The sequence below is a fragment of the Myiozetetes cayanensis genome, unplaced genomic scaffold (genome assembly GCF_022539395.1).
Source record: "Myiozetetes cayanensis isolate MyiCay16 unplaced genomic scaffold, myiCay2020 scf7, whole genome shotgun sequence".
NCBI classification, from domain to species: Eukaryota; Metazoa; Chordata; class Aves; order Passeriformes; family Tyrannidae; genus Myiozetetes; species Myiozetetes cayanensis.
In genome coordinates this window covers 9951883-9973592 of record NW_026087964.1, presented here as the reverse complement: position 1 = coordinate 9973592, position 21710 = coordinate 9951883, and the positions used below count along the sequence as shown (strand labels likewise).

Here is a 21710-nt window from a genome sequence, read left to right as displayed (position 1 = left end):
AAGGGAAGGAGGGAGGGGAAGGAGGGGAAGGAGCGGCGGCGGAAGCGCCGGTGGCGGGGATGGAGCTGGGAGGTGGCCGCAGCCGGTAAGCGCTGGGCAGGGTCGGGCCGGCTCCCACCCCTCGGCCGCTCTCCCGCCTCAGCCGGGCGGCGCCGCGTCCCCCCTTCCCGGGCCCTCGGCCCGCCCGCAGCCCCGGCCCTGCGGCAGCGGCTGCTCCGACACCGGCCAGAGCCAGCCCTCCCCGCGGGGCCCTCTCCTCTGCACCCTCTGCGCCTTTCTCCGTGCGACACCTCGAGCCTGGGCCCAGCTGGGCCAGGCTTAATCATACGTACACATGGGAGCCGCTCCGTGTTCGGGAGCGGCTCTCTCTGCCCGCCTTTCCCGCTGGGAGACAGGCACCTGATGGCTGAGGGGCAGTTCGCTGGTTGTCAAAGTATTGACAACCCCCGTGGTGGGAGACGTACACAGAGAAAGCAACTGCTTGCCGAAAAGATAGGGTTTCTTTATTTTAAAGCCTGGTAGAAGACATTATAAGCATTGATAGCCCAAGTGTAATACAGCAGGAGGCAATGAATCACAGAGTTACAGGATGAACTAAAAAGGGGAACCTTTGGTGCTTATGGGAATTGAGAAGGGGGCAACCACTTTCTAGTCGTATTTAACCCAAGGTGGTCTTTCTGCTTCATTAGTTAGAAGTTCTAATTGTCCTAATAGTTGGAGTTTTCATTTACATGACCTGTATTTTCATCCTGTTTTAAAGAAGGATTTTTTTCATTTAAGCATTATATTGTATTAAAAAATTACTGTCTCTAATCAGATCCACATGGGAAATATACTTAACTAGGACGGCAACAAATATGTCTTCAATAATAATAGTATTATGTTCTCCCCTTTCAGTTTAGAGGGTGAGGAAATTGAGGTTTACCTTTACAGATGATACTGATTTTGCAGGAATGGTGTGGTTTTGCCTTAGAATCTAGTTCTCGTCAAAGTTGTCTAAATCGGGGTGGGATTTTTTGTGGTTATGGAGTTCAATTTATTGGCAGCACCATTAGATTTTTGCAGAAACTCTTTGTTGTAAGCAAAGCTTCATTAAAATCAGTATTTCCTGTGTATGTTGCTGTGCATCTACTGGTGAGCAGTACTGTGACTCATCTTTAATCAGAAAAATGTCATTAGAGCTCACATTGCAGGTGTAAACTGTAGTCTCTTTCCTTTGGAAGCTAAAACATTGTGAAAATGTTCCTAATATTTTAAATTAATTTTGCAATTTAATATTTAAAATTCATCTTAGCATTTTATTTCATTGTAGGTAATTTAAGTGATTTTCTAGCATGGACACTGTTGCTAGCCATAGTTGTCATCTTCTCCAGCAGCTACATGAACAGCGCATTCAGGGGCTTCTCTGTGACTGCATGCTGGTGGTAAAAGGTGTATGCTTCAAAGCACACAAAAATGTATTAGCTGCTTTCAGTCAGTATTTCAGGTATGTGATAGAAAATTCTTCTTTTTAAAATGTTAATTAAGTGCTGTTGGTTGAGAAGGGTATTTTTTTTCTGGTAGTTGCAGAGTAAAGTAACTGTTGGGAATGTAATGAGAAAAGGAACTGTGTGTCATACTATGTTGTTGGATTGTTGGCATTTTCCTGATCCTTACTTGCTTGTAGTGTCTCATATAATGGATTCAGGCATAGACCTGCATTCAGTTTTTCAGTTAGGAAAGATAACTGCTTAGAAGGGACATAGTAGAGTACATGAACAGAGCCAGATAAGGGATATAATTGATGAAACATTATCTGCTTCTGAATAATGTATATTCAAAATAAAATTTTACTATATATGTTATTATTGAATCTCTGTTTAGAACAGATTCTCAGAGATAACAGCTGTGTTTTAAAGTATACAGGTGACCCATTATGCCATATCACTGGTACTGCCCTCAATTGATCCTCCAAATTTTGGAGGATGCTGGATCTCCTAACTTAGTGTTTTACATTAGTTATGAATAAGCTGTTAGTTCTGGCAGGTTTTAGACCTTGTTTTTTGAAATATCTCTAAAGTAAAAAAAACCAAACTATTTTTATGTTACAACCTGGGAAAAAAAGATAAGAGGTTCATTTTTCTCTTCGAGTGGTGTAATCCTGCCAGCGAAGTGCAATTATGCTCAAAGACTGATTTTTTTAAAGTAATTGAAAAGAACTAAGCACTCAACTCCTATTAAAATTCAATAGGATAGAAGTGGCTAATTAATTTAGACTCTCAACCCAGATCAGTTCGTTAAAATTCTGATTTTAATTTAGATAAGATGGTCTCGATTTCTGAAAGAATTTTGATATGGGCACTGGCTTAAGAGTAGCCTCCGCATTTCTAAAATTTAGGCATAGGGTCTCATTTCCTTAAGATTTAGAGCTCATTGATATTATGCCTACCTTTAAACAAAGCCTAATTTGAGAGTTTGGCCACAAAGAGGAACCATCAAGTTTGGGGCATTTCCTACTGTAGGAGTGACCTCACCCCATTTGTTTATATGTCATTGTTTACTGTGAGAGTATCAGGTTAGAGACTGGGGTTTTTAATGGGAGGGTGTGAAATTCTTGATTGAGACAGAGTATGAATCCACCTAATCTAGGACTAGTTGGGAATGTGAAGAACTACAGCTCTGAATGTGAAAATACTTTACATCAAATAGTAAGTTTTGTGAATTCATTCACTTTAATAATTCAGTGACAATTCAGTGGATATGGGTTGCACTGCTGGCTTAGGCTTACATACCTGTGCTTTTCATTATTCCTCTACTTGGTTCTTATCTAGTGCCAGTAAAAAAAGTACTTCTTTGAATATGAGATAATAGATTGATGTCATCTTCTTGCTTAATGTCACTATCCTCCTGTATATTTGTGGAGAAATAACTAATACTAAGAAAATAAGATTTACTGATAGAGTTTGATGGACAAGCTGTTGCCAGAAGTGTTTAGCTGACTTTGAGGTCAATCTTCTCCCTTTTACTAAAAAAGTAAAGCAATTTTTGAAAATTGTCCATAAATACTCCACTGCACTTAATGTGTGAAGAACAGTGGATAGGAAACCACAAGGATAGGGTGTCATTTCAAAACATTAAAAAATACAAAATTGAAATTACATAAAGGATCATTTGTTTTGATTTATACTTAAGTGCACTAATGTAGGACTAATATATGACAAGAAATTGAGAGGTTTTGAGACATTTTGAGACTGCAAAAATACAGCACTCTGGGTAAGGCCTTAGAGTATAAATTGTTTCATAGCAGACAGTCTGTTTGAGGTATATGTGTATTTTTCTTATTAAAGTGTCTTTGGGTTATTTCTGTTTGTATTTGAGAATTTACCTTATTTTATCAGGACCCTTTTCCAGAATTCTTCAGGCCAGAAGAACGATGTGTTTCACTTGGACATTAAAAATGTAGGTGGCATAGGCCAGATCTTGGACTTCATGTACACCTCTCACCTGGATCTTAGTCAGGACAATGTACAAGCTATGCTGGACATCGCACAGTGTCTCCAAGTGCAAAATGTGCTGAACATTTGCCACACCTTTTTAAAATCTTCTACAGCTGTAGAGCAAGCAGCCAGCATGCCTTGTAATGCTGTATTTTCGCTGCAGAATACTTTGGCTACAGATGGGAGCTGTGCCAGTGACAGTTATGGGACAAACCTGTTGCATGAGTGCTCATCTGACACACAGGCCAGTAAAGTCTTGGCTGACCACCATTCTCATGCATCGCAGTCTGTAAATCTTCACACACCCCCGGGTGATGCACAGAAACAGCCACAAGACTCCTTAGATGGCAGCTGCACAGAGCTTCCATTTAAACAATCAAATTACTATTACAAACTACGCAACTTTTACAGTAAACAGTTCTACAAACAAAATGCTTGCTCTGATCATGAGAGAGGAGCAGAACCATCCTTTTCTTACAACACATCCACAGAAATAAACGCAGTGGAGAATAATTCTTGCACTGTCAGTCACTCTGAGTGTATTCTGGAAACCTCTGATCATTTACCATCAAACTTTCTGGTTCAGCCTGTGAATGAAGCTGCTCCAGACCAAGATGCAGAAAGCACACTTATGCAGCCAACCAAAGAGATGCGGCTGAAAAAGGCAATTCACCTCAAAAAGTTAAATTTTCTAAGATCTCAGAAATCTGCAGAGCAGCCACCTGAGCCTAAAAGGAATGACAGTAGGGTACCAGAAGTAATTGAACCTGTAAATGAAAGTACCACAGACATGACAAATGTTAGAGTTACTGATGAAAAAGAAGATGAAGATTTAGTGAATTCTGAGAATTTTGAACAAACTGTTGAAATGGAAAGATCTCAAGGTTCTTTGGAACAAGAAGGACAATCACAGACTCTTCAGTCACAGAGACAATACACTTGTGAATTATGTGGGAAGGCTTTCAAACATCCAAGCAATTTGGAGCTTCATAAAAGGTCTCATACAGGTATAGTTATCAGTTACATGGTCTGCAGACCAAATATTTCAGTTAAAGAGACTATCTTGCAGTGTCTCTTGATTCATAGATGCTGGTTAAGGGTCTACTTTCAAAAGGTGATAGTTTTGTAGTTTTGGGATTTTTTTTAAAGTGAATAATCATACAGAAATAAAGACTTTGATACTGAATTTAGCTGAGAGTTGTAGAAATGTATTTGTTTGGATGCTTTTTAAAAGAACATTGTTTGAATTCAATGAAAATGAAATCTCAATGGAAACTTTATTTTTGTCTTGCATTTAGATGAATCATTTCTAGTCAGTTTGTCAGTTGGCCCAGAAGTTTCAGCCAGATAGCAATAAAAAGTGTAAAGGAATAGGTGATACTACAAGTGTTCTAGAACATCTCAGTTCTCTCTGGTCATGTATTCATTGTGAGATACAAGTAATTGGCATTTGATAAATTATTTTAACTGTAGAAATAATTTTTATAACAACTTTCATTTTGTTTACCTAGAGAGTAAGGCTCTTGCAGACGAGTAGGCTGCAGAATGAATGGGAATTGTGAAATAATTTACTTTGTTTTGAAAACACACAAGTATTATTTTTAAACCTAACATAGATTTATTTCTAAGAATCTTTTTATTCTTCTAGTGAAGAACAAGACTTGGTCTGCCTTAGAATTAAATAATTTGTCTGTTCAATTTAACCAGCATTTTCCATTATTAGATACACTTTTTTTTAAGGAGTTTAAGAATTACCTTATCTAGTCAGGTAATACTATTGATTCAGAGTCAGAGATAGCATTATTCCTGATTAAGCTGCTGAATATTTCTTTTTCCCTGTATTAAATATACAAACATATCTCTCTCAATCTTGTCAAATAAACATCACTTTGGAAATGAGCATACATGTATTGGTACTTTGACACTAAATATGAAACCCTCTTAGCAGACATTAATTTATTTTGTTAATTTGTCCTTAATGTTGAAAGTTTATTTTTCCACATTGTGAGTAGAAAAATCTTTCTAGAACCTGAAAATACAAACATTTTGTATTAGCTTCTTAAAGTTTTTGGTTGTTACCTTTGACTGCTTCTGTATGTTCATGTTTCTTACACTTTTTCATTTGGTCTCCTGTGAAAGAGTTGCATGTCTCTTTCCTAGATACTCTCTTTACCTTGTGTTTTTTTGAATCTTATCCAATTTGAGCTGACATCATCAGATATATTTCAATGTCCTAAAAATTTCAGGAAAATAGGTGTTCAGGTAGAGCATCTAGAAAAGTCCCACTGAAGGAGAGGCTAAAGTAACGTCTGAGTTTGTGCTAGAGTATCTATGAGAGACACCCCAAGATTCAGGAATTCCATGCTGCTTATCATACACTGTCTTCTTCCAGTAGTTTTCAAAAATTCCAAGCTGAATGCTACTTAGTGTGGCATCCGCATTTTTCTACAGATGTGCTAAGCTGACAAAAGTTCAAGAGCATAAGTTTAACAAATAATTAGCACATAAAAGGATGGAAAAACTGGGGCAAGAATATGACTAGAAATGCCTGGTTGTTTCCCTGTAATTTTTGGGTCATGTTAATTTGTTTTTAAATATCCAACTAGTGCAAAAAGAGTGTTGGAAAACTGCAGTGGATAGTGAGTAGGATGTTAATATAGGCATACAGGGCACATCTGTAGTGTTGACTTCAGATACACTAGCAGTTACATAGTGTAAATTTATGCTAAAAGCCATTCCTATTCACTTGCCACTTCAGAAAGCACAGCAGATTGCTAGCTTATCAGTTTTGTTTAAAAACATTTGTTTTCTAAAACTAAGCAAAAGAGTTAGCAAGCATTTAACTATCACAGTGCTTACTGAAAGTCCTTCCAGTCTGGCTTTGCTGAAGAGGTAAGTTCCTGAAATGGATCTTTCACACAGGAAAACCTGTTTCTAACCCACAAATGACAGTTCTTTAAACACAAGTGGTCTTGTTGTCAAGAAAAAGTGCATGTGAAATTCTCTGTCCCTGAACAGTAGGAACTACCAAAGAATTTACAGGTTTCCATGATTGCATTGATGAGTTTCCCATGTGAAGGCAGCCATACTGTGTTCAACACGGCTTGTTGTACTGGGACATCTGGCTGTTTTAATTGTACTGCTAGTGGATACTTAAAGGAATCTCTAAAGAGAGCTTACTATATTGACTGACTGATTTTAACTTGACTGAATGTTATAATTTGGCTGTATTATATTTTTTATTATATTTACCTGTCTGAAAAAAAGGAAGCAAGGGTATTTCTCTTATACAGTCCATACCTGCCTAAGAACATCCAGTGTTTTTGTTGGATTTTCTAAAAAATATTTTCAGGGAACATCTCAAAAAACTACCCAAAACAAATCCAGCCCCATGGAAAGAACCCTTGGCAGGATGGAATATGGCAGGAGCAGAGTAGCACTGTCATAATGTATTGTTGATCCTCAACCTTTTCATTCTGAGCTTTGCTTGAGAAACTTGCCAGCATTCTATGTCTTAGTGGGTCTTGCTCCTCACTCTTGTGATCTCTTCAGGAATACCACTTCTGCATTTCATGCCTTTCTCCTCTGGAGCTGATATACCACTCCTTTGATCCTGCTGTTGTGTACTTTGTCGTCTTCTCTTCCTACAGAGTGTTTATGGATGTTTGTTGAAGCATTGTCTTACTTGTAGTTCAGTTAACTGCTTTTCCCCAAATTTTCTCTATTACTGTTGATCCAGCCCTGGTCTTTGGGAAGATTAGTGTCCTCAGACAGAGTTTTTTGGTTTGGAATTAATTGACAGCTGTAGAATAATAGAATACTTTAGATTAGGTTGCATCTCTGGAGGTCATCTAGTCCCATCCTCAAGGCATATCAAATTAGATTGGGTTATTTTGCTCATGGCCTTGTGTAGTCAAATTTTGGACATCTCTAAGGATCTCTAAGGACAGAGATTCCACCATCCCTCCAGGCAATCACTTCCAGTGTCTGACCACACTTGTGGGGAAAAGATTATTTTCTTATATCTGATTGGAATTTCTCATGATCAAACTTGTGTCTGTCACTTCTTGTCCTAAAACTGTGTACCAAGAACAACCTGGTTGCATGTGTCTTCCCATGCAGGGGAAGACAGATGTTCCATGTAGGACAGTAAGATTTCCTGTTTGCCTTCTTTTGTTAAGGCTCCAGACACAGTCTCACCAGTGATAGGCGGAGAAGGATGATCTCCAGTTTCCCAGCTGTGCTCTCACTAATACACCCCGAGGGACAGTGAGCCTAATTGAGCAACAGGGTACTTGATGAGCCCAGTGGTTTGGAACTTTATGCAAGGGCAAAATGGTTCTCCAAAAACTAATTTGATGTTTCTTTTCAAACAAAACTTTAGTTTTATTTTTATCTTGGGGGAGGGTAACTCCCAACTCTTTGTACATCAGTACAACTATAATGAGGTTGCATGTAGCCTACAACAGTAGTTTTGAGAAATTTGAGCCTCCAATTCCCTCCCTCCCCCTCTAGCCATTTCAGAGTGGATTCCTGTTCAGATACTAGTGTTTAGGTCTACAGTAACACTTTTGTGTGTGTGTAGGTAATTTTGCCAGAAATTGCTACTAGTCTTTTTTATCCTCCATTTCAAATTATCTTGATGCTTTGACAATTTTCAGAATCCTTCCCAGTTGCTACAGATCTGGCTCCCTGTTGGTTTCATTTAGATTTGTGTTGTCAGTACCAGAAATTTGCGTGTTTAGAGCCATAATGAAATTAAGCCTCAGTGCTCTTTTATAGTTGAGTTACTGGTTTCATAATTTTTATCTTTAATTGAATAAAAGCTTTTTTAAAACTGCCAGAAGATTTCCATTCTTCATTAAGTAGATAAAGCCTCAAGTTGTCAGATTACCTACAGGGTTGCTATCCGTGGAGCAACATAACTGTATGTTTACTCTGTATTTTAAAATCTAAAGAGAATTGCATTTAGTCCTTGATCCTAAAATATATGGAAAGAACTTCATCTGATTTGGCAGCAGGAAAGGAAAATGGAACCTCAACACCTGGTTATGGTAGATGTTGCTTGTAACATTTCCAAGGATGGAGGAAAAATACTGATATAGAGAATACTTCGTGGAAGAGAAGCCAAGAGGTGTTCTGTGAAGTCTGGAAAACTAGAATTAAAAAAGTAAATAAAAATCTATAGACACATTTTTGAATCAGCACCAGGGTGAAACGCATTTTAAGATCTTTTTTGTCACTTTGGAAAAATCTACTTTCAAAATCACATGGACTTAGACTAGTTTTGTTGCCCTGTACCAGTGGACCAGATTATATATGTCCTTTAAACGTACAGACTCATCAAAGATGATTAGAGTCTGACTGTCATTGAATTCAGTGATATTTGAGCATTATTATTGTTTTTAAAATTCTAGAAGTTGCACAGAGGATTTTATCAACAGCGTAGAAACTAGGAACTAAGCAGAGAAAAAACTCAACTTTATGAAATACTGTGGAGGAGAAAAAATAATTACAAAAACATACTTGTCTTATATTGACAGCTAGAGAATTGAAGTATTGTGCAGTCACATTCTAGACTGAGATTCAAGTTATTTTGAAAAGCTAAAATGGGCTGCACTTGTTTTTTACTAAAGCTGTTCACATGTTTTTGGAGAATCAAGAATACCAGCTTTATACATATAAATTCAGAATTTTGGAGAAAAATACTTGGGTCAATTTTCAGGTATATAGGGTGAGAATTTGAAGGCAAATATAAGACAGTGAATGGCTACATGCTGAGCATGTGTACGGTACACACTGAAACTGGAAAACAGAACCTTGTCAAATTGGCTTCTCTGCATTCCTCCTCCTTTTTAAGGATATGTCTCTGTACAAGTGAAAAAACAGGTGCACTTCCCATCGTCATTGTTGTTGTTGTAGGACCTTGTCATCTATTCTGTTCTTCCTGGTCATATGATACAGATTTCTAAATGTAAAAAAAGTATTTAAAAAAATTTAAAGCCCATACCCATTCATATCAAAACTCTTCTACCTACTTGTTTTGAATGATAAATTCTGCTTCTGAGCAAGTCTGCCTTACAAGCTTAATAGTAAATGCTGTACTTTCCTCTTGAATTTCCCCTAAATATATGGGTAAGTGTCCTTTTGGGGATGTTTTTACTCTTAAGTTACATGTTTTAAAAGGAAGTGTACCAATTTAAAACATTTTTTATTCCATTGCAACTATTAGAAGTTCTATGTTCTGTTTCTTCTTTTAGGTGAGAAACCTTTTGAATGTAACATTTGTGGGAAACACTTCTCACAGGTGGGAATATTTTATATATTATGGTACTTAGACTTGAAATGCATCTATGTGTTGATTCTAAAAAACTTGGGCTTAAGTCTATAGAATAGATTTTTTTTGTTCAAAGACACTTCACTTTAGGGATAAATTATTGTCTTATTTGAAAGTAATATGTAAAGTGGTTTAGATTTCTTTGATGCATCTTGTACCTTTGATTCTGTCTGCTCTCAGTAGATATGTTATGTATTTTACCTTCAAATGAATGTTTAACTATCCAGAGCTACACTATATTTGAAATACAGAGAACATTCATTTCCAAACTGTACTTTTGACTTATGCTTAGGGATATGTTTGAATAGCATTTTTACAGTGTCTGAAAAAAGTACAGATTAGAATTTTATGTGATGTTGTATTCACTGTGCAGTTTTATCTTCCTAAATGACATAAATTATTAAGCAGATTTGAATCAGATAAAAAAGTTTGTATCCATGTAATTGGGCTTAGTGTCCTTCAGTGAGAACATCACAGTCTGTCTGAAGTGACAGAACTCAGCTATGATTTAAAAAAAACCCTCCTGTGAAATTCTGTACTTACACACTGGGCCTAAGCTTTAGCTGTCTTAATTTGCCCTCCTATGCTTGCTTCCTGTTCTGGGTACAGCAGTTAATTTGTATTCCTGGAACTTTGGTGCCTAGTTGTCTCACATTTCCAAAATGTCTATTTCTTTTCCGTTTTCTTGTTTGGAATGTGCACATCTAAGTACTGGAGACAATAAACAGATACATATTTTTATAATAAAATTAAGTAATAATTATTGTTTAATAACTTTGGTATTTCTCATGGATCCTGATTTAAGAATTAGAGTTATGTGTTCTTTGTCTACCCACCCACCACTGTTTGCGCTTCTCTTGTTTCAGTTTCATAGTCTGCCAGTGGGACTTGTTTACCCATGAATCTGATGCAGTTGTGTCCTCCACTTGTTGCTTAATATGAATATAAGACTGTGAATATAATACACTGAACAGTACTGTTTCATCATGCTTATTGAGCCATTTTAAGAAAAACTAGATCTGCTTATTAGACAAAGAAGTGCATTGTTATTCATTTTGATGGCTGAACTTCTAGCTATTAAAAGCAAAACATGAATATTTCCAAATTCTGTTAAAAGTACCTTTGGCAAATAGTGGTACTCTGTACCACTACTCTGGGGGAGAGGGAATAAAAAAGCTTCTCAGAGAGTGTATGACAGGCATGGCAGACTCGTCTTGCAACATCTTTAACTAAAAAAAACAACCCCCAACAAAACTGGAAGTTTCTGCCTTTTAATTAAACACTCTCAATCATCTCCCCTTTTTTCCTTATTACCTCACTTGCCTGAAGCTATAGATAGATACATATGGATGGACAATTCCCACATGTCCAGCACAGGAGCCATAGTGTTCAGCTTGGGTGCTGCAGCTGGTCATAAAGGGATCTTGTGTACTCCTAAGGTATTTGCTTTTGAATCCTGCAAATGACTAAGATTCCACCCACCAGAAAGCTGCAAGGATAATTCCTATCTACTTTTTGCTTAAAAGACCGTGTCTGATCTTGATCTTCTCCATCTGCAGACACAGAAGTAGAAACACTTTTATTTAAGCCTTCGTGTTCTGTGCTTTTGAGACAGTGCAGTCGTGCCTGGTGGTATTTCTGCTCCTGCTGAACGTAAAGGATGTTCTGTGTGTTGGAATGTGGAGCAGAAAGTGAAGGATGAAGGGGAATTGCCATGGGAACACATAGTTGGGAACAAATAGCAATAAATGTGTTTGATTTTTTGAGAAAAAGGTGCCTTCTGTACTTCCAAGCTTGCATTGTCTCTTACTACAGCACACAGCCGTTTGTGATGTGAACCTTTTCTGGCTGGTGATCCCGGGTATCGTGTTTTACCTCCTTCTGCAGAGCTTCTTTTGGGTGTCCCTACGCTCGTTCAATGTGAAAGCAAGCCAGTTACAAGTGGACCTAAGTCCAGCATATCTCTTTAGTCTCCAAATTTGTGAGGAGTGCTGTGCAACCAGTAAGAGGATTCTTTTGAGCATTTTTTTTCTTTCTCTGAAATGCTAACAAAAGTCCTCTTAGGCATTTTCATTGGAATGGCATGTGCTGCTTTAAGCAAGGTCGTATGCCAGCTTTAAAGCTTAAGAAGAATACAAGCTATTGATGGGGTTTCTTTGTTTTAGCACAGTTAATAACAAGCTTTGTCCTCATTAGGAGGAAATTACATAGGATTGTAATAAATAAATGGATCTACTTGCTGCTCTCTGTAGAATGTTTTTATTCTTGATTAAAATGCTTGTATGAGAACTGGTTTAGAATGGTTATTGCACTTCAAATTCACTCTCTGTCTTTATCCAGAATAACTTTTAAGTGCCCATGATAGGGTTTGTTTTGTGACATGGATAGAAGTAAAGGCTCTGTCTTTTATATATTTTCTCTCAAACGCACCACTGAATAAAATCCCTTGCTTTTGCAAAGCAAAAATTATTCCATGGTTCATCTCCTTCCTCAGACAGAGGTGCTTAATGCCTCTCTTTGAATGGATTTTAGGATTATTAGGTTTGGCCTGAGAAAACAGTGGTTCAGTCATGCTGCTGTCTGAAAAAAATTACAGGGGTTAAAGAGAGCTCTCTCAGCGTTCAAACACTGATACATTTGATACTGTCCTCTGTCTGTGTTTGTGTGTGTCTGCAGTGCTTGAGTTCTGGTATATTGTAAACTCTGATTACAGTGATGGATCATCACTGGTCCTTTATTATCGAAAGGAGTCAGAAGACATTGCTGTGGGTCTTATTTTTGTTGTCTTACTGTGACTGAGGAAGACATGATAATCTTTTGCATCCCAAATTTTCTTTCCCAATGGAAAGGACTTAATGTTTCTTTAGTGTACTTAAATAAAACCAGGCAGCAATCAGCCACAGAGAATGGAAGGGTTAAAAAATGACTGTGGAAGTATGCACAGTTTAGGAACACCTGCAGCTCTTCTATCTGGACTAGCTATATCTTGTGTTTTGAGAACTGGACTCTCAGTGGATTAGCCATTCAGAAGCACCAGTGGCTTTAAAAACATTTTAAAAATAGTTGGACACAGTAAGAAGGTTTTATCTGGTCATCATCTGCTTTGCCTGCTAGACTAGCATTCTTTTCATAGGATTGAGAGAGGAAAGATATGTAATAAATTAGTTACTAGTAATCCCATTCATTTATTTCTGTACTTGCTTTTCTGTTTTCTTTTGATATGAGTAAATATGTATAGGTTTGGAGCACTTGGCTCTAGTATTTTATGGATTGAAAAGTGTCCATCCTATTCTTTTCTTTTTAACCTTCTGGTAGGTGAATTCAGACATCCTCATGTAACAATATTTTATTTGTAGGGCAGGGAAAATGAGACATGAACCATATTACTAGTAAGTTTTCTTTTCCATTACATTCTAGATGGTGTAATTTTCATTTATGATTGGATCTGTTTTAAACTATAGGTGTTTCTTTTCCCTTCGCATTTGATCCCAGGGTTATTTTTTTCGCTGTTTCTCTTCTTGTTGACATATAGTTGCATACATAAACAATTTGATCTTGAATTACATGGTAATCTGTCTTTACTAGATAAGAATGCTCGAGTTCATATATACTTTGTAGTCTTCATTGCCTTAGAAGTACAAATAAAAAGCTAGTCTCATAGTTCCCATAATTGTTTTTTATCTGTGTACAACAACAGGGTAGCTGAATTTAAATGCTTAAATTACTGTCCCTTCAGGCAGGTAATCTCCAGACACATCTACGTCGGCATTCTGGTGAGAAGCCGTACATTTGTGAAATCTGTGGGAAAAGGTGAGTAGAACTGTTCACCTTAGTAAAACTAACATGATAAAATTCAGTCATGTTTTCTACTGATCTTCATGATAAACTACAGGCCAAGACCTAAGGCAGCATGCTGCTCAATTTTGTTCAAAAGACACTGGGTTTAAATGTGTACTGGTGGGATTAAAATACATAAATGTCTGCAGTTGTCTTGTTGGAAGTACATAATAAGGTAATTGTATCACTGTAGTTTGTATATTGGTATGTAGTTAAGAATATACTGTTGTGTATTTTGAACAGTGTGAGTCATAATAAATCATGCAGGTTTGTATCTTTTCCTCATATTTTTTTAAATATTTGGTGATAATGTTTTGGTTTTTGTTTTTTTTTACATTTTAGGGAATTCTGAAGTATGGGAAACTTGACAAATTTAAGCAAAGCATTAAATAATTCTGCCTTCTGCTAGCTACCAAGTGACAGAAAATACACTAATGCAGGTGTAGCATAAAATGCAGAATGAATGAGTAAAGGTTTTTTGGGGGGCTTTTTTCTAGCGTAAATTTAATTGGATGTTGCCAGTTTCAAAACGTTTTTCTTAAATGCATCCATTTATCTGTGGTTTAGATCTTAATCTTTGTTCAGAACATCAGGCATTCATTATGCTCAATTTCTGCATGATACTTAGTTTAGGAAAATAAGAGGTCTTATGGAGACACTAATTGGGTTTCTGTATTGTGTTGCAGATTTGCTGCTTCTGGTGATGTTCAGCGTCATATTATAATTCATTCTGGAGAAAAGCCTCATCTGTGTGATATCTGTGGCAGAGGTATGTGAGAACCAAAGTTTCTGCCTCTGGGGTTTTTTGACTGAAATGTGAGGAGTCATTTTAATCTCAGAACCTGTCATATTTTTCTAGGATTCAGTAACTTCAGTAATTTGAAGGAGCACAAAAAGACCCATACAGCAGATAAAGTATTCACCTGTGATGAATGTGGGAAGTCATTTAATATGCAACGAAAGTTGGTAAAGCACAGAATTAGGCACACTGGAGAGAGACCGTACAGCTGTTCAGCATGTGGTAAGAATTACTCTGCATAGCTTGGTTGTGTCTTTGCTTTTTAAATGATAAGTAAAAGTTCCTGTGTCAACAGAATAAGAATTAACCAAAATGGTTTCAAATTGAAATACCATGTTGTGAAAGTTATTCACAAAATCTTTTGGCTTGCATACTCTGTGGTCTTTCATTTGGTGTAACTTATGACTTATCTGTCATAAGTTTAAAAGAATTTCAGTTGAAAAGTAAAGGAAATAAGAGGAGTCTACATCATATGTGTACGTGTTTGCTAAAAAGGCAGTGATACTAGCTGCTTCAAAAACAGATTTAATTTCAGAATAGTCCTTTCTGATGGAAAGTTAAGTTTGACATCACTTGGCTATCAATGGGGTCCTTTTTCTTTTTTCTTTTCCCTCAGTTGAATACTGTTTGGTTTTAACTGCATTCACCTATAGAGTTTGATAATAAAAACCTTTTGTTCCTTTGCTTCAACCTCTGGAATAAAATCAAAACTTGATTGATATTTTGTACCAGAGAACACCTGTTTTCAAAATATGAGCCATACATCCCAGTGGTCTGCAAATGGCTCTTTGATTAATGATTCATCCTTCTATAACATAGTTCTCAGAAACTGCAGTCTATCCTGATCTCTTATGTTACTTACCATCCTGCATACTACTCATGTTTTTCTCCTTAAGTGCTATTTTGATATAATTTCATTCATATTCTAAGGAATCACCTTTGGAGAAAGGTAGTTTCATCTGTTAAAGTCCAACTGCAGTATGTTTTATTTGCAATACCTTGATGCACAAGAAAAAGGCAGTATTATCAGGAAGTCTTGCATCAGCATGAGGAAATAGAGACATGTGGGATATGAAAGTATAAACAACCATTTGTGTTGCTGTCATTAAAACAGGCTTGTTTCCATCTTCCCTTGTACTGGTCCTTTGACTGTTTTTCATTTTAGCTGAGTTGTCTTGTACTGAGAAGGCAAAAATTGTGCAAAGAGGTTCTGATCAATCATTAAGAAATCATTCACATTATGCAAAAAATCCAGATGTATTACTCCAGTAATCCGTAATCTTACCATTACACATGTGAAGTGTCTGAATCATGTAGCAATTCTGGAAATTAATGCTCTTTTGTTCTGTTTGTTCTTCTGCACTTTGCCACAGTTCAGCCTCAGACACTTTTTTCTTTGCGGTATGGTGATTGAGCTTGTTTGTGTCTGTGGTTCTGAAGATAGGCAAACAGTTGAATTTTTTTTGTATTCTAATATTTGCAGCAATAAAAATTACAGTTCTCATACATCCTCTGTCTACAATATAAAAAAAACCTGCTACATTATGCTAGTTTACAGTTAACACAAAAGCTAACTTTGTCAGCATTTTTGAGAGTATTTCCGTGGTAATGAACAAACCATTTCTTTCTATCATGCAGCTCTCACTGGAAGAATATAATTAGAAGTTTATCAGCATATTGTTTTTCCAGACAAATTAAATTGATAATTTAAGGGTTGGTTTTTTTTTCCTCCATGAAGATCAATACAAACTGAGAGCACTCACAGCTTTCAAACACTAATGGATACTCCTGTCTCTGGAGAAAAAAGCTAAACACACTTGTTGGGAAACACAAGTTAGAAAATCAGATGAAGAAGAAGAAACAAGTTAATGGAATTGTAAAAATAGATTGAACTTGTTTGAACCTGCTCTAGATAGACAAATTACCATGACTGGGACGTGTCGCTTGATATTTTCTCTAATTAAAACATGTTTATTCACTTGTGTTAAGAACAAAATCCTAATCTATCACTTCTGTCTTGTAGGGAAATGTTTTGCAGGCTCTGGCGACCTGCGTAGACACGTGAGGACTCATACAGGAGAAAAACCCTACACTTGTGAGACTTGTAACAAATGCTTCACTCGCTCTGCTGTTCTGCGGCGGCACAAGAAAATGCACTGCAAGGCCTCTGAGGAAGGGCCAAACACACTGGATGAATTTACTCCGGGGATTGAAACTTCTGACCTTGACAAGTCTCAGAGTTCTGACTCCTTTGGCCAGGAAATGTCTGTTACATTGTTACCAGTGTCTGTTAAATTTCCAGTTCGTCCAACTGGGAATCCCACCGAATTTGACAGTTCTGCAGATCCCTACTGTAAGTTGCAGTCAGTGGCTCAGCACCACGACTCGGCAAACCAGCAGAAACTCAGTGTGGATTCTGCCAAGCTCCCGAAAGCTCAGACTCAGCCACCACCACCATATGCTTACGCAGACGTGGATGTGTCTTCCGCAGAAGAACCCTTGCAGTCGGATGGCATTCCCATGATTCGCTCCTCCATGGTCAGCTTGGACGGCCATTGCCATGACCCGCTGGGCACTCGGACATCGTCTGCCACGTACAAGAACAATGAAGGACCCTTCTTCTCCAGCATGACCCTCTGGGGTTTGGCCATGAAGACCTTGCAGAACGAAAGCGAGTTGGAACAATGAGGGCTTAGGTGACTGTACCGAAACTTCTTCGAGGCATTTCGTGTTCAAGTGATTGCAATTGCACTGCAGCACAAGGGGATCAGAGCTGGTTTTTAAGCCAGATAGCTTGGATGCTGATAGGAGTCAAGATATGCATGCCCAGAATCCTGTATAAGCTGCCTTTATTTACACTGCTTAGCAGCAAAGTCCAAATCTATTTTTGGGGACCTTTGTTATTCTGTGACTGCACTGTGTAGCTCATGTGTTGCCATGATTTACTAAAACTTGCCATTTACTAAATTTGCCATTTAACTTGGAAATTTTTACCTGATAATGGAGGAAAGGATGGCCAGTGTCTAATTTCATTATATGGGTACAATTCCAAGTATGGGTCATCAGAGCTGTGTAAGGGTGTAGATATGACAAGAGGAAAATACTTAACAAATCCCTAGTGAACCTGGGTTTCAGTAGTGGCTTTCTTACCAGTAGAGTCATTGGTTTACAGGATTTGAGTATTGTGACAGTAAATTTAAATGTTAAATACTGGATAATATTTGTGATAGTGCAAAGTAACTGTATATCTAGAAACTTTATTTTTTTACAATAAAAGCTTTTTTTAGTATTTTATAAACTATTTTGCACAGCAGATTATTTGTACAATGGCGGACAAGATCAAGACATGTGAATAAAGGGAAATTGGTTTACCCTGTATCTTAATTGCTCCACGTGTTCCATCTTTTTGTGAAAGATTTTCGGTAACAGTGTCATCTGTTCCAGGTGTCTTTGCAATGCTAATGGAGATGCCACTGCAAGAAGAGCTGCACTACAAAATAAACACCATCAACACACCAGTAGGTTGTCTTGTTCTTCAGCAAATTAGTATAAAACATTGGCTAATTAATAGACTGTTACAGGATAGAAGCTTTGCTGAGAGTCCTTTTTCTGCTTTGGTGCTTGGAATGGTTGCATTCATTTCTGGTATAGATGTGGTGCTGCATTTCAAACTGCCTGCTATAGACACATGAGTTTTACTGGCCTCTTTCCAACCCATCAAAAAGTTTTAGCAGTGCTTTGTGAAGCCTTATGCTAAAACTTTCCTTACAGATTGTAGTGAAAACATCCTCATGCTCCTTTTCTCTGAAGTTCATTCACAGGCTGTAAGGTCTGTTTGAAGCACGTACTTCTTATTTCCTATGTGGAGTCTCAATGTTTGTAGATTGAGAAGTAGGTTTGAGTGTTTAGCAGCAGCTAACAACATCTATTATCACCACTATTTTAATAACACTGCAGTTCCTCTGCTGAAAAAGAATCATGTGTGTATAAAACTAACAGCTGGAACTGTCCTGTAATTAATATATAATATCATATATTCCTGGTGTTAGAAAATACATTATCACTTGTAAAGTACAAAGATTCAGCTCTGTTATGGTTGTCTGGTTCTTGGTGGAACAAGAATTATTTTTGCTAGAACATGAATGTAGACTGGAGGTGACTTACAATCCACTGCTGGCATTTTGTGGAAGTTCAGTGCTTGGAAAACACTGTATTTTTTCGTATTTTTAAAGTGCTCACCACTCTTTTCCCCTCATGAATTCAAAGCTAGCTGTTCTGTTTCTTGTGTTAACACCATGTGTTAAAATTTGTGGCTTCACTTTCTTAACATGGTCCCTGTACCTTCTTGCTGCTTTCAACTTGAGTTGAAATGGGAAAGAGTCTTGCTGGCCAGAGCATGGCAGCCTTCAAACAAAAGGGGCAGAACATTACACTGTTTAAGTCTCAAAACATACACATTTTTCTCAATTGTCATTTAATGTTATGAAAAACTTTTTTTCACTACGTTAACAGACCACTTAAAAAAAAAAAAAAAAGAATTCAGGTGCACTGGAGAGCAAATTGGGGTTATTTTTTTTTCACCCTTGTTTTCTTGTAGAGCATATATACTAGGAAGCTTAAAAACATCTCTGTTTTTCCAGCCAGTGAAGTCAAAGCACAGAAGCTTTTGCAGCATGTGTGTGTGAAAAATTGCACATAGGCTATATGAACACAGTCCCATATGGATTAAGAAGGGAACACTTAATATATGTGAACCCTTAGCTTTCCCCTCATTCATTGTCTTTTACATTATTTGCCTTTGAACACTGCAGATCTCTGTGGGAATTATCTATGTGCTAATCAGTAATCCAGGTATTATGGTTCTGTCCCTGACCAAGTGTGTTCATCCTCACTCTCACTCTACTTTCCTTGCACTAGTGCCTGAGGCAAAATGTGGGTACCTGTCAGTCACTGGCTCTGTAGGTTTCCTCATGTCAGAAACTATTTTTAAATTTACTCATCCCAAGAGAAAATAGAAATTTGGTTCTGTTCCCACCAGGATTCTGTTGCTTAGAAAGGCCAAATTGCAATTTGTGAACCTCCTAACTTTCAGTTTCCTCGGGTTCTGCAGTGGTTTTGCTTCCTTTGTTGTATTTTGGAGGAATCTCTATAGTGTAAGTTTAAAACAAGCCACGCTGCAACCTTGGTGCTCTTCTGACAAACAGAGTGCTGGAGGTCTGTACACTGGTTTGAAGGAATGTGTAGGACTGTCTTTAAGTGAAAGTGGCATCTTGAGATGCTTGTAAGCACATAGATTAGATTGCAGGTATCGGGTGCTTTGTGCCAAGAGGACAGCTCTGATGCACTAAGGATAATTCCCCTTGCTTGGCAGTATTTCTTCCTGTGAAAGTGTTTCACACCAAAAACATGAAGGTCCTTAAATGTGCAACCAGGCTGTGAATGCTGTTTGCAGGGTTTTTTGGAGGGTTTGTTAAAACACCACATTGCAACGTGGCATCTTTGAGAAGGAAGTAGAGCAAATACTTGTAGGAGGAAGCCACCCCATCTGAGTTTGTCCACTGGAACCAGAAAACACAGGAGTTGCAGCACTGGGCAGGAGCACTGAGAACTTTTGTTTTTAGGTGGCTTTGAAGGAAAAGCTGAGAAAGGGAAAATTCAAAAGATCAGATGGAGTCAGATGGAAGAGAATTAATTTTCGTGAGTGGAGCAAGAAGTTTTGGATTAAGAAGCCCCATCCCAGCAGCCACTTTGCGGTGAGAATATAACTGCCTGACTGCAGGAAAATGTATTTTGCATTTGTGTTTCCAAAATCAAATACAGCATATCATATCATTTTAGTATTGCCTGAGCTTTCCTCAGTGAGACCTTAGTAGAAAATTACCTCAAAAGGGGATCTTTCTGTATCCTAATGATCTCCTGTGCCAACCCACAGGTCCATAATGAAGAGGTTGTATGAGTGGGAATAGCAAATATGGTCTGATAGACCTAATGCTGCCATAAAGCTGGCACAGCTGGAGATGTGGAGCTACCCTATGACTTTGAAGAACAGGTGGAAACCGTGGCACAATTGCTGAGCCAATAGTATTTTACAAGCAGCAGACACCCATCCCCAGCTATTGCTCATAAATATCCACAGTCAGAGTGCCAAGGGGGATGAATAAGCATCAGTCCCTTGGCTAGTAGCAGGCACTGCTGAAGTGCCATTGTAGTTGATGGACATGGCAAGCTATTAAAAAAAAATTGGGGAGCAAAGAGAATGTTAACCTGCCTGGCCTAGTAAAATTGGAGGACTGCTAATTGTTATTGCTTGGAATAACTGTCCTGCAGCTCAGAGCTGCTGTTCATCTTGCAAACTTGAATCACTTCTGTTTACAGAAGATGCAGGTGACTGCTCAGGGCTTTGTGTGGGTTTGTTCAGTGCAAACATGTCTCTCATTTGACTCCTGAACAAGATTTAAAAAAAATTATATAAGTGCTTAAACCTTTGAAGGCATTACTGTGGGGTTTTTTTGATCATTTAAGAGCACTAAACATATATGAAATATGCCATTTTTATGTGGACATGTTTTCTGGATGTACATAGGAAAATGATACACCATATAATTATGATGTAATTATAAGTTATTATAAGTATATAAGTATAAGTATATAAGTATATATAAGTATATATAAGTATAAGTATATAAGTAATTACAAGTTCAAATAACGCCCCATAAAAAAACAATCTTCTGCTTGAGACTTATGATCTAGTTTAGTTAGAACTGAAAAAGTATAAGGAAGGAGGACTTCACTAGGAAGGACTTACTGCTTTTTTATTATCTGTTGCCATCGAGCACATAAAGTGTTTCTGTGGTCTGACACTTCATCTGCGTTCTCTCATACTCTTTTTAAACCCGGCCTGCTAGACATTTTTGCAGTTTCTTGAATTTAGAGGTTGGACTTTCGAACAGAGCACTTGTGCTTTGTTTCCATGACTTCTTCAGCAATTCCAAATAGGTTTAAACTCCTGTTGATAATTTTACAGGGAAGTAATTGCTACACATGAAGTCCTCCCAAAACATCCAAGTGGCACATACAAGAGCAAGCCAAATTTAAGACAAAATCAGTGTGAAGCAAGTGGAACTGGCCCCATAGGCCATTTGCTTCTGGAATCCACTTTTTTCTTTCTTTGCATTGTCTTCCCCACTGTGGGTAGCTCCATTCATATGTGGACAGCTGCATTCAATTTTTGCTGCTCACTTCATGCCACTTACCCACCCTT

The 21710-nt window shown here is 37.7% G+C and overlaps 1 protein-coding gene across 2 annotated transcripts; it reads left to right on the top strand.

The window, feature by feature from the left end:
• Window positions 1-7: 7 nt before the first annotated feature.
• On the top strand, window positions 8-18533 carry ZBTB49 (zinc finger and BTB domain containing 49). 2 transcript variants are annotated; one of them, XM_050338392.1, is made up of 8 exons: window positions 8-85; window positions 1313-1486; window positions 3378-4483; window positions 9737-9783; window positions 13550-13623; window positions 14337-14419; window positions 14510-14671; window positions 16473-17866. In XM_050338392.1, the coding sequence occupies exons 2-8, from the start codon at window positions 1335-1337 to the stop codon at window positions 17135-17137; spliced, it is 2289 nt and encodes a 762-aa protein (XP_050194349.1). In that variant the 5' UTR covers window positions 8-85; window positions 1313-1334; the 3' UTR covers window positions 17138-17866. The 2 variants fall into 2 exon arrangements, with proteins under 2 accessions (XP_050194349.1, XP_050194350.1); XM_050338393.1 differs by lacking the exon at window positions 8-85 and adding an exon at window positions 17894-18533 and having other exon boundaries at window positions 123-1486; window positions 16473-17145.
• Window positions 18534-21710: the final 3177 nt, after the last annotated feature.